This window comes from Telopea speciosissima, chromosome 5, assembly GCF_018873765.1.
Source record: "Telopea speciosissima isolate NSW1024214 ecotype Mountain lineage chromosome 5, Tspe_v1, whole genome shotgun sequence".
Lineage (NCBI taxonomy): Eukaryota > Viridiplantae > Streptophyta > Magnoliopsida > Proteales > Proteaceae > Telopea > Telopea speciosissima.
The window spans coordinates 63,151,618-63,163,719 of NC_057920.1; the positions used below are offsets into that span (position 1 = coordinate 63,151,618).

General features: G+C 40.5%; 1 protein-coding gene across 1 annotated transcript in view; it reads left to right on the forward strand.

The window, feature by feature from the left end:
• Positions 1–12,102, forward strand: part of LOC122663239 — a 31,124-nt gene that overhangs the window by 15,897 nt on the left and 3,125 nt on the right. The window contains exons 6-7 of the mRNA XM_043858930.1: positions 447–1,580; positions 11,506–11,748. Coding sequence (XP_043714865.1) covers positions 447–1,580; positions 11,506–11,748 — 1,377 coding nt within the window. The remainder of the gene's footprint in view (positions 1–446; positions 1,581–11,505; positions 11,749–12,102) is intronic.

A 12,102-nucleotide genomic window follows, 5' to 3' on the forward strand; every position in this document is an offset into this window, starting at 1 on the left:
ATACTTGGATTACGAACCTTGGGCTGGTGGAAAGTAATCTCCAAGACTGATTTTTGTGTGGAGGGGGGGGCGCAATATTAGTAGAAATGTTCTTTACGTGGGATGCAGGGAACACACCCAGACACATGGGAACAGAAATTACTGGCGTGCCTCCATGAATGGCTGTTGCACCACTGACGTGCCAGCGCATGAGTTCTCATTGACTGCCACGTTCGATGTACCCCTACATCCCACACAAAGAATACTCCCCATTTATTAATATTGGAGTTCAACATGAATTCATCCAAAACCCAGCTCAAAATAGGCCATAGACAATTAGCTATTGAAACAACTCACTCCCTACTAGTCTTGTATACATTTAGCCAAAATTCTCAATGATAGAGATAATTAATTTTGAGATTCAAAAAAGAAATTAAATGTCTAATTAAAATCTATTTCTAATGCAGGTGTTGGTGTGGGATTTATATTTATATCTGTATGTTTTTGTTTTTCATACTGGGGAATTCAACGGAGAAGAATCATCAAACGTAGAGAAAGATTCTTTCAACAAAATGGAGGTTTGCTATTGCAACAACAAATTGCTTCACGTAGGGGTGTCACAGATATTGCCGGGATTTTTACCCTAGAACAACTCGAGAAAGCAACCAACAACTTTGATGAGAGCCGAATACTTGGCCAAGGAGGGTTTGGTACAGTTTTTAGAGGAATCTTATCAAATGGCAGAGTAGTGGCTATTAAGAAATCCAAAATAATGGATAAAGGCCAAATTATACAATTTATCAATGAGGTTGATATCCTTTCTCAAATCAACCATAGAAATGTGGTGAAACTCTTGGGTTGTTGTTTAGAAACAGAGGTTCCATTGTTGGTTTACGAGTTCATCTCTAATGGAACCCTCTTCCAACATATCCATAACGAGAATCAAGCAGTGTCTATTTCATGGGCAAATCGTTTAAGAATTGCCGCGGAAACAGCTGGAGCATTGGGGTATTTGCATTCTGCTCACTCAATACCCATCCTCCATAGGGATGTCAAGTCTTCCAATATACTTTTAGATGATAATTATATGGCTAAAGTATCTGATTTTGGAGCTTCAAGATTGACTCCTTTGGATCAAGCTCAGGCCACAACATTAGTTCAAGGGACCTTAGGTTACTTGGACCCAGAATGCTTTTATACAGGTCGACTTATCGATAAGAGTGATGTTTATAGCTTTGGCGTTGTCCTTGTCGAGCTTTTGACCAGGAAAAATCCAATTCGATCAGAATTGTCTGAGGAAAGTGAAGGCCTTGCAATGCATTTTGTTTCTTCAGTGAAAGATAACAATCTTTTTCAAATTCTTGACTACCAAGTAGTGAATGAGGGAAATAGAGAACAATTAGTGGCAGTTGCTGAACTTGCAAGAAGATGCCTGAAGGTTAAAGGAGAAGATAGACCAACAATGAAAGAAGTTGCAATGGAGCTTGATTCATTGAGGATGTTGTATGAGCACCCATGGATACAACATAAATATGAAGAAAGTGAAAGATTTCTTGGTGAGCCATCAACAAGTTCTACTACCAATGGGATGTTCATTAGAGGTTTCTAGTTGAATGTTCAACACTAGCAGATGATCTTTGCATTTACAACATAGTTCCATTTTAGTGTCTTGATCTGTTTAAAGTATTGTAGACCTACATAGCTATAAAACATTGTAAAAATTTATGGGAGATCTATTGGCATTAAATTCTTCTTATCATATATGCATGTGGCATGAACTATTAGTGGGATTTACCTCTCCCCTAAAAAAATAACAAAATAAAATAATTGAAGTTATTTTTATTGGAAAAAAATTGGTTATTGGCCGTCACGGGCTGCCACCGTGTGATAACGGTTGGTCATCGATTACATACATCTCCAGGAGATAAATTAGAATTCATAATCATAAATGCTATAGCGGAAGACTCCAACATCATAAACCATACATATATAACGGCTCTGGTGGCCCTAACACCCACAGGATCGAAATATCGAATAATTACATTCTAAATCATTGTTAGATCAACATTATAACATTCATATCCATACCCTATACCGTCTAATAACAATTTTCTAAAATGTTCAGTTACACTAAAGCATATTTAACATAATATCGTATCTGTATCATATTACATCATATCTCAAAATGTAAGCAAAAGAAACATCTACTATCCCTGTGTCATCATCACCCCTCTGAGGGTGAAACTCTTCGCTCTTGTGCGATTTCCTCTGCTTCTGTGCGTGATAACTCATCAATCTCTTTCTTAGAAATAAACTACAATTCTCACTACCCTGATTAGTTTCTTCATGGCAACTCCTCTTGAAAAACTTCAGATATCTCATCTTGGAGAAGTTTCTGTTCTCCAACAGTCTCTACATCCTTCCAAAATACTAACCTCTCTTTTTTGCTAGAAGATCATATGTATTAAGAGAAATTAAAAAGGAAAAAGAATGTACAAGCTGGGTCAGTGAGAAAGCAGAAACAAAAACAAAAATGCAAGCAAAATGAGGCTACCCTCCACCAATGGGCAAGGCCATCGGCAGGGGTAGGATTCATCTACCCACAGACTACAAACTAAAGAAAGTGAAATCTTGGTCTATGCTGAGCATTGACCCGCAACTCATCTTGAATCAGAGGGGGAAACCTTGGAGGTAGGGTAGATTCTCCACTGTCAACAACCTTTTTTGTTAGAAAACCTACTATGGGATTTGCCTCCCGGTAGTAGTGAGTAATTTTCTAATGAATATCAGCAAGGTAAGGCTGTAGAAACCACCAAATTTGCAAAACAAACCAAGGAATCTTACCATTGTAGACCGCAGACGACACAACGATCGAATCCGATTCAATCCAAAGATTTTGGATTCTTAAATGCTTTGCAGTCATGATACCATTGATCAAACTCAGGAATTCTGCTTCATAGTTTATTTTTATACCAAGAAAATCTCCAAAACATGAGATAATTCTTGACTCGTGGTCACGAATCACACCACCACCCCTAGCTCTTCCTGGGTTACCAAGCGAACACCCATCTACATTTACTTTAAACCATGGAAAAGAGGGAGCACACAAGAATATTTCCAACGGTCTTTGCATCCTATAGGTGCGAATAGGGACACCCAATCTTCTTGAAGTTAAGAAATCATCCATCGAAAGGGTTCTACAGTTGCAGAAAGGCAATTGTTCCTTTCATGCATATAAAATCTGCCACATAACTAACTCCACCCGCATCAACTTATCCTCGAATCTTCTTGAGTTTCTTTGCAACCAAAGAAAAAAAGAAACCAAGATGAGGCCTACAAGCCAGGCTTCTTTGAGCCAAACTTGTATACTCTTTGCCTTCCACCATGACACCAAACCACCAATGGAATCTTGGGGAAGGGCTGCCAAGCAATATTGAAAAGAGAAACAAACTCCTTCCAAACTGTTGTGGAAATGCAACAATCCAAGAAGCAATGTTGCATCAACTCTGATGAATTCCTACATAACTCACATCTAGAAGTAAGTTGGATACCTTTAGATTGAACCACCTCATCAGAAGCAGTCTACCCCACACCCACTTCCACCCAAATAAAGATTGACGAGGAAGCAGGTTATTTTTCCAGATCAAAGAAAACCAGGGGACTATTGGATTTTTCCTACGAATCTCCTCCCAAGCCGACTTGATCGAAAACGATCCCGACGGATCTGGATTCCAACAACACATGTCCTCAACCTAATGTGTAGGAATTCTAATATCCTTCACCTTGGCAAAAATATTTTGCACTAAGATAGAATGAACCTGCGGCAAGACCCAAGAAGAATTTTCAATAAAATCTCTAACCAACCTATCCCAAGGAAATAGAGATGGCTCAACACCTAAATGTTCTTCAAGGGATTGGTTCCCTATCCATCTATCCTTCCAGAAACGAATGCAATCACCTTTCCCAATGATCCACCTTTCTTTGGATGAAGTGAACTTCCACGTTTTTTTTAATTTCACGTCAGACAGAAGAAGATTTAAATGTTCCTCTAATCTCACTTGACTTTGATAAAAATCTTGCGCGGAAAAAATACTAACCTCTTCAACATCAAGTTCTTTTAGTACCTTTCCCTTCTCCATTACCATATGCCACTATGAATTGTTATTGTCTACGATTCCCAAATCGGTGCGGTGCCCTAGTGCCTCTCACAAGAGGGGGGTGGGACCCACCCGGGGCACCTGACCGAACATTCTGCCTAGGTGGGGTCCACCCTCCTCTTGTGAGAGACACTAGAGAACCGCACCAGTCAGGGAACTGTATACGATAAAAATTCATGCCACTATTCCGTCCACAGGTCCATCTACTTCCAAACCACTAACCTTTCTAACCTCTCCCACATCATGTGCCCTTCCTACACCTATCCCAACTCCTTTACCATCTACCACTATTCCCTCGACTGACCCATCTCCCTACCATCCAAACTTCTATCCACCAAACTATAGATGACACTCTAGTCTTTGCTACTGATTTATCTTCATCCGATTATGATACTTACACGTTGGTTGAACATTTGGAGGATCGTATTGTTGTTGACTACGCATACTCCCTGGTTGGCGAAGGGGGTGACCTGGGGGAGGGGACGGGGGTAACCCAGGGAGATATTGGGGGTATTCGATTGGAGCAGGTGGGGGGAAACTCAGGTAGAGGGAGGGGAAGGACAGTAGTAGAGGGAGGGGATGGCACCATGGGGGATGGGGAGAATGGGAAAACACCCTCATGGAAGATGACGTCCCTAGATAAAAAGATAGTATAGGAGGTGAGGTCATATACATGGTAGCCCTTCTCGCCATAAGGATAGCCAATGAATATGCAATCCTCCATGGAGATCTCCATGAAGAAGTCTACATGCGTCTTCCACTAGGTTATTGCAACAAGGGGAGACTCGTTTCTATAGGCTCAATAAATCACTTTACGGCCTTAAACAGGTGTCCAGGAATTGGTTTGCCACTCTTACAAGCCCTTACCGAAGTACCGTCAGTCATTAGCCGATTATTCTCTTTTCACCAAGTCCGACAGCTCTAGTTATACAACCTCAGTTCTTATTTTTGTGGATGATATCATCATTGTCGACAATGATTCGCCTGCAATTCAAGGACTCATCAACTTTCTCCAACTTCATTTTCACATCAAGGACTTGAGGTAGCTTAAATATTTCTGCAGGATCGAGGTTGTACAACACTCTACTGGCATCTTCATCAACCAGCACAAATATACATTGGACGTTCTCTCCAAATATGGTTTGCTTGCCGCCAAACAGGTCACTTTTCCTATCGAACATCAGTTTTACCTTGATCATGAAACTGTCCCTCTGCTAGTTGATCCTTCTTTGTCTCGTCGACTCATTGGGCGTCTCATATATTTCACCATCACTCGTCTTGACATCACCTACTTCGTCAATACCCTGAGTCAGTTCATGCAGGCACTGCGACAACCGCATTTGGATGCAACAATGCGAGTTCTCTAGTACCTTAAATCGGTTCTTGGAACTAGTTTATTTTTCTCGGCTAGGAGCTCTCTCCACCTCACTGCCTTCTCAGATTCCGATTGCCTCTCTAGATGTCGCTCTATCACTAGCTACGCCACTCTCCTTGGTAGCAGTCCCTTGTCTTGGAAATCTAAGAAGCAAAGTATAGTTTCTCGTTCCTCGACGGAGGTGGAATATCATTTTATGGCAACCACCACTTGCGGGCTTGTTTGGCTAATTCGTAGTCTTTTGCGTGATCTCAGTGTTTCACAATCCACCCTTATGCACCTCTACTATGACAATCAGGCCGCACTACACATCACCGCCAATCTAGTCACTCATGAGTGCACCAAGCACATTGACATCGATTTTCATGTTGTTCGGGAGTGTGTACTATCTGATTGCATCGCTACTGCTCACGTCCCTTCCCATTTGCAGCTCATAGATATCCTCACGAAGCCCCTCAGTCGTGATCTTTTTCATTCTCTCTTTTCCAAGTGGGGCATTTGTGACCTTCACACTCCAACTTGAGGGGGAGTATTACATGGCCTTATTGGAGGGAGGCCAGCTGTTCCCAGCCGTACCCTACTTGTCCTCCAAGTCTATTGAAGTCTAGTGATATTTCTTTCCTTAGGATGAGATTGAGTCAATCTCTCCTTACCTAATTATCTCTTGTATTTTATTCCATCATATCTCAATTTCCTTAGATTAAGATATTAAAATCCTTTGCAGTGCACCGATCATGCAGTGCATTGCAGTTCGGGCCTGAGAGCTCGACATGTGGAAGATGCTTCATCCAACAGTGCGAGCTCGATTGACCCAGTTTTTTATTTCTCTTTCTTCTAGAGCTCGACACCATTGGATGTCGCATCTTCCATGTGTATCCCATTACCATCTGTATTCACCGGTTGTGTATATCACTGCACACATGTGATAATAAGATTATTCTAGCGAGTTCACGCTGCAGCATTCTCACGTTTCAGAATTTATCAGTATCTTCAGTGTGTAGCCATGGTTTTAGTGCATGGTATCGAAACAGGGTATCAATAACTTGTAAAACCAATATTATACCGATATGGTATTGGTCGGATCGCCTGTATCAGAAAACTTTGCTCCTGATTCTCCTTAAAAAATGAGTTTTTTTTTTTTCACTTTTATCCCTTGTCCGTATTATGGTATTGATACAATCTTGACACAGTATCAGTATCAGCGACCAGTAAAACCGGTACATATCACCTGATACGGGCGATACGATACTAATACCTCAAACCATGTGTGTAGCATCTTCATGTTCTTCTCCACTCCCATGTATATGAATGCAGTAACTACATACGACATATGTACAGGTAAATGAACCATCGAAAAGCTCCCTCTTGAGAGGAAACTGCACATAAATTCTTACTTTGACTTCAGTAGGATGTCTCAACCCAAAAAAAAAAAAATTCATAGGATGTCTTATGACTTATGAGTAAGGACCACGGCCACAATAACTTTTAGCCCAATTTAGTTTCCTTGTCGCGTATAGCAAAGTTTCCAAAGACTAAAGAGATATTGTTTGTAATTTAGCCAAGCACAAGCAGGATTTATAGGTTGTATGTATTTTGTTTTCTCATCAAAAAAAAAAAAAAGAAGAGATATTTGTCCTGGCGAATCTCCAAAGACTTTAAGAGATATTTATCTTGACGAATCGCCCCACCTCACAAACAGACACCAAAAAAAAAAAAAAAAAAAAAAAAAGAGAGATGAAAATTTCTCGCTAATGGCTAGGTTTCTACTAGATTGAAACGGTCAGAATTTTCGACCTACACACAGACATGATCAGATTACTTATTTTCTATGTTGACTCTGAGTAATGATGGAGAATTCTATGATTCATCGTTCTTGTGATGCGGTGGTGGATTTGATGATGAAGACATCTATGAATATGAAAATGGACACAACAATTCTTGCCATCACAATGCTAAATGCCATAATACGATTGGGAGTTATAACTGCTCTTGTCAAAAAGGCTATCATGGCGATGGTTGGAAATACATTGAGGGGGAGAAGAGGTCCACGACAGTTAGGATTGAGTAGTAGATCCAAGAGTCGCTCAGCAGTCAACAACCGCATTTGCCTCACGTAGGGTATGCTGGAAGGAAATAGAAGCAAAGTGTTGGGCTATTGAAATGCAATCCTCAATAACAGTTGCCATACGCCAAGGAGGGACCTGCGAAGGATTGTTGAGAAGATGTACCACAAGCCAATTATCACTCTCTCTATGATGAGCCTGTTGAATCCCAGTTCTACAGCCATTTGCAAAGTTTTCCGGACTGCTAAGGCCTCAGCTACAAGCGCATAGTTTCTCCCAATTCCCTGAGCGAAGCTGCAAAGAAAACTTGAGTTGTGGTTTCTACAGACTCCACCAATGCCAGCATTACCTGGATTACCACTACTGGCTCCATCTACGTTGAACTTCAGGAAACCTTCTGGAGGGGGTATCCAACTTACCCATCTTGTTGCTGCCTGTTGAGGCATTGCGTGACATGCAATCTACTCTTTGGCATAAGTAATAGCTCTCAACATGATTGTGTTGGAGTTAAAAGGTTCATTCCTGAAGAGAAGATCCCAATAGCCTCTCCAAATAATCCATATCACACTGCAGAAAAGAGCAGACTTTAGCTTGTTGTCTCTGGTGGAGCTAGAATGCTTCATCGCTGTAATTATTCCAGCCTTAACCGCCTGGGTGTGAAAAAAGTCGAGTACGTAATCCGAGGGAGGCCCATATAACATGCACTTTTCGGCAATTCAGGAAAAGATGGTTCGCACTCTGTTGCTCCTCATTGCATAAGATGCAAACTGGATTGAATTGAAACCCTCTCTGATTTAGAAGATTCGGGAGGGGGAGTTTCTGGTTCAATATTTTCCACACCAAGTGTTGGGTTTTTGGAGCTGTAGGAAGATGCCACACTTTCAACCAGATTGGACTTTGCATTATCCTATCATCCTCAATGTCCATCTTATAGGCAGAAGCAACAATAAACAAGCTAGATGAGGTGCCCAACCACACAATACGGTCCTGGCAAGGGAAGGTAGGGATGGGAATAGATAAAATCCGGAACGCTATACATATCTGGTGGCCACCAGTGAAAGATCTGATTTCTGTTCCATGTCAGAGTGTTAGAATCAAATAAAAGATCAACCGAAAGTGGGGCAAGAGGGTGGAGGGGGCCGGAGAGGAGCTGCTAGGGGGGACAGTCTGGTATACAGTAGTAGTCAGTCCATGGGTTGATAGAGCATCCGTTTCCAAGGAGAAAGAAAATTCATACACACCATAAACCATTGCCACACATATCTAGAAGCTTCAGCAACTCTGTCAACCTGACCGTATTGCCAAGTCATTGTCTGTGACTGTAGGTCATAAAAACTTCACTCCCAGTACTATCATAACAATGTACATATCTGTATTGCCATTAATTGGTACACTGCACTCACAACTACCTCTCTATACTAACATTGTGCTGATAATATATGACCTTCCACACTGACATCTGACTCTGACTGTTGCTACAATGTCATTAGTACATGCTCATCTGAATACTCTATATCATCACAGGTGTATTGCAGTTGTGCTATGTACTTTGTACATGTGTCCATATATATACTATGCCACATCAGTTTTGTACATGTGTACACATCAGTCTTGTACATGTGTACACATAAGTCTTATCACTATATTACCACATCACGTATGTCCACCACATACGTTCATTGTACCACATCACACATGCTATCTATCTACTATTTGATTGTGTGAGTGTGTCCATTATGTCTAAGTGTCTATCACTGCTTCTGTGTTCGTGTGTTTACACTGGCTATGTTAACAATAATGACAACATCAACTGTCATTTGCCCAACCAGTTTCCCAATAGTTGGAAGTGTGTCCATCAAATTTAATTGATTAATTATTTATTTATTTATTTTTAATGCTATAAAGGGGTGGAGGGGGTGGAGGACAAAGGGGATAAAAAGGGGGTGGACTAGATGCCTTCTATACTGCACTAATGTGGTGGAAAGTAACAAGATCTAAACTAGTGGGTCTAATAGCATCTAGGTCTAGTACCCAAAAAATGCATCTTTTTGAGCATATCTATATGTACACGTGAGTTTCAAGTTTCACTAAATAAAAAATAAATAAATAAATAAAGGATGATGAACAATGGCAGCACCAATAAAGTTTGATCGAATAAGAAATTTAAGTTTAGACTTGTCCAATTAAGTCCAAATTTTTACAAAAAACTTATACTCTAAACCTATATATTGAGATCTTAAAATTTTTAATTTCAGGACTGAGCATACTCCGACTCTGAGAGTGCGAATTCAATAATCTATACCTAAAAATGCCATTTATGGAAGAAAGATTCGGTCACTGAGGTCTAGATGTCTATATAAATACAATTTGGATCCTCTACTGCCGAGCAGCTCGGCAGGACCCTATTGCCAAGACACAGCAAGGCGAGGAATGACCGCCTTACCCCTGCCCAAGCACCTTGCCCGAGTAAAGGTAGGACAGTCATTTACCGCTGTGTCTTGATAGTAGGGTCCTGCCGGGCAGCTTGGCAGTAGAGGATCTGAATCCTTATAAACATGGGTAAATGACCCAAATCCAAATGTGTGCTCAAATTCAAGTGGTTCTTTCTTCTTCTTCTTCTGTTTTTTTTTTTTTTTTTTGGATCACATGTTGGAGCTCTACTCCTCACATTTCAATTTGATCATTTTGGTACTTTCTATATACTCCAATTTATTTTCTTTTACTTTTTATTATTTTTTGATAGATAACTACTGTGAAGGTTTCATATGTAAGTATCATACACATCAAGACAAGTTTAATGATAGCTAATCCTCTCACCAAGGCATTAGCGCCTAAGCATTTTACTAATTTTGTATCTGACATGGGTTACTGGTCATATTATGTTAGACACTTTCACTTATTGAAATTATCATATTATGTTGTTTTTGAATATTTCTTACTTTCTATATAATCATCTAAGCAAAACGCTAGACATATTATCAATTATATCACAAATGCTCTCAGGAGGAGGTATCGTGTAACTCAAATTGTACGCATGGAAAATCAAGCTAGGGCTGTTGTTGACATAGAAGGGAAGGCATAGTTGAAGAAAAAGTAGGATCAACGGAACTTCAACGTAGGGTTGCCAAGCATAGGGAAGAACACATTGTTGAATAAGAAGTAACTGTTGAAAGACTCTCAAGTTAACACAAAGTCCTTGAAGCATTCCCTTGAATCTTGAAGAGTTCTCATTGAAACCTAGAAAAGGAATGTAAGCCACCTTATTAGGCAATTAGGCATCTAGCTAGAAGGTAGTCTTTTTTTCCCTTGGTAAGATCTTGAAGCTAGTCCTTTATTATTAGGGGAGTCAATTCTAGGCCCGACCTAGCTGAGCATATTGATTTCCAACCCCAAGATGAAGATTGTGGACAATGGGCCTTAAGGAATGGTATTTGGGAAATATTTTGACTTCATGACGGAGGACCACTGGGAGAAAGATGGAAAGAGTAACTCCCAAGCCTTTTTGGCTAGCAAAGCCTGGTTCATTAGACCAGAGAGCTTGGGTAGCGGATCTGAACACGATGTTAAGTCCTCCAAGCCTTTTTGAAATGGTCAATATTCAAGATAAAGAACTTTGACTGAATCCTTAGTAACACCGAGTTACAGACAAAAGAAAAATAGGCTATTAATTTGTATGTTGACTTGAGAGAGAGAACCCAAAAAAGTAACATGGTGGAAAATTCAAAATACTATACAATTCCTACCTTGACTAAATAGGTCTTCTTTTGTTCTTGACTAACTCCGAACAAAAAAAGGAAGATAAATAGGGAAAGGGTCAGACAGGGGGAGAAAGACATTATTTCTTCCTTGAATTATTGAATAGATCCAAGGCCCAGAACCGTAGCCATGGTTCTGAATTTTCTGAAACTGCTAAATCTTATTTTTTCATTAGTTGCAGTAGTAGCCATGGCGGTTCCTCCACCACCACTAGCCTTGCCGGGTTGCCAGGAGAAATGCGGAAATGTGAGCATACCTTACCCATTTGGCGTCACAGAAGGATGCTTCAAGCATCCTGGATATCAAATTACATGCGAGGCCAAGAATGACAGCACCGGCCGCCTCAAACCCTATCATTTTAATGGTACACGTGAGGTTTTTCAGATCTCATTATTGGAATCCCATATCATACGGGAAGGTAAAAATTATGCTTATCAATGCTTCAATTCTCTTGGAGAGAAGACAGACGAGCGAGTCTACTCTTATTCACTGGGCGAATCGGGGCCATTCACGTACTCAGCAAGCCGCAACAACTTCATAACCATCGGATGTGACACCGTTGCCTACATTAAAGTGCCTGACAAAAACTTTACGAGTGGGTGTGTGTCTGTGTGTGGTAGCCTGGATAGTGTGACAAACGGATCTTGCTCTGGAATTGGTTGTTGCCAAACCTCAATACCTTCGGGTATTAAAGATTTCAACGTCAGTCTAACTAGTTTCTATAACCACTCTGGGAATATTTGGAAGTTCAACCCTTGCAGCTTTGCTCTCT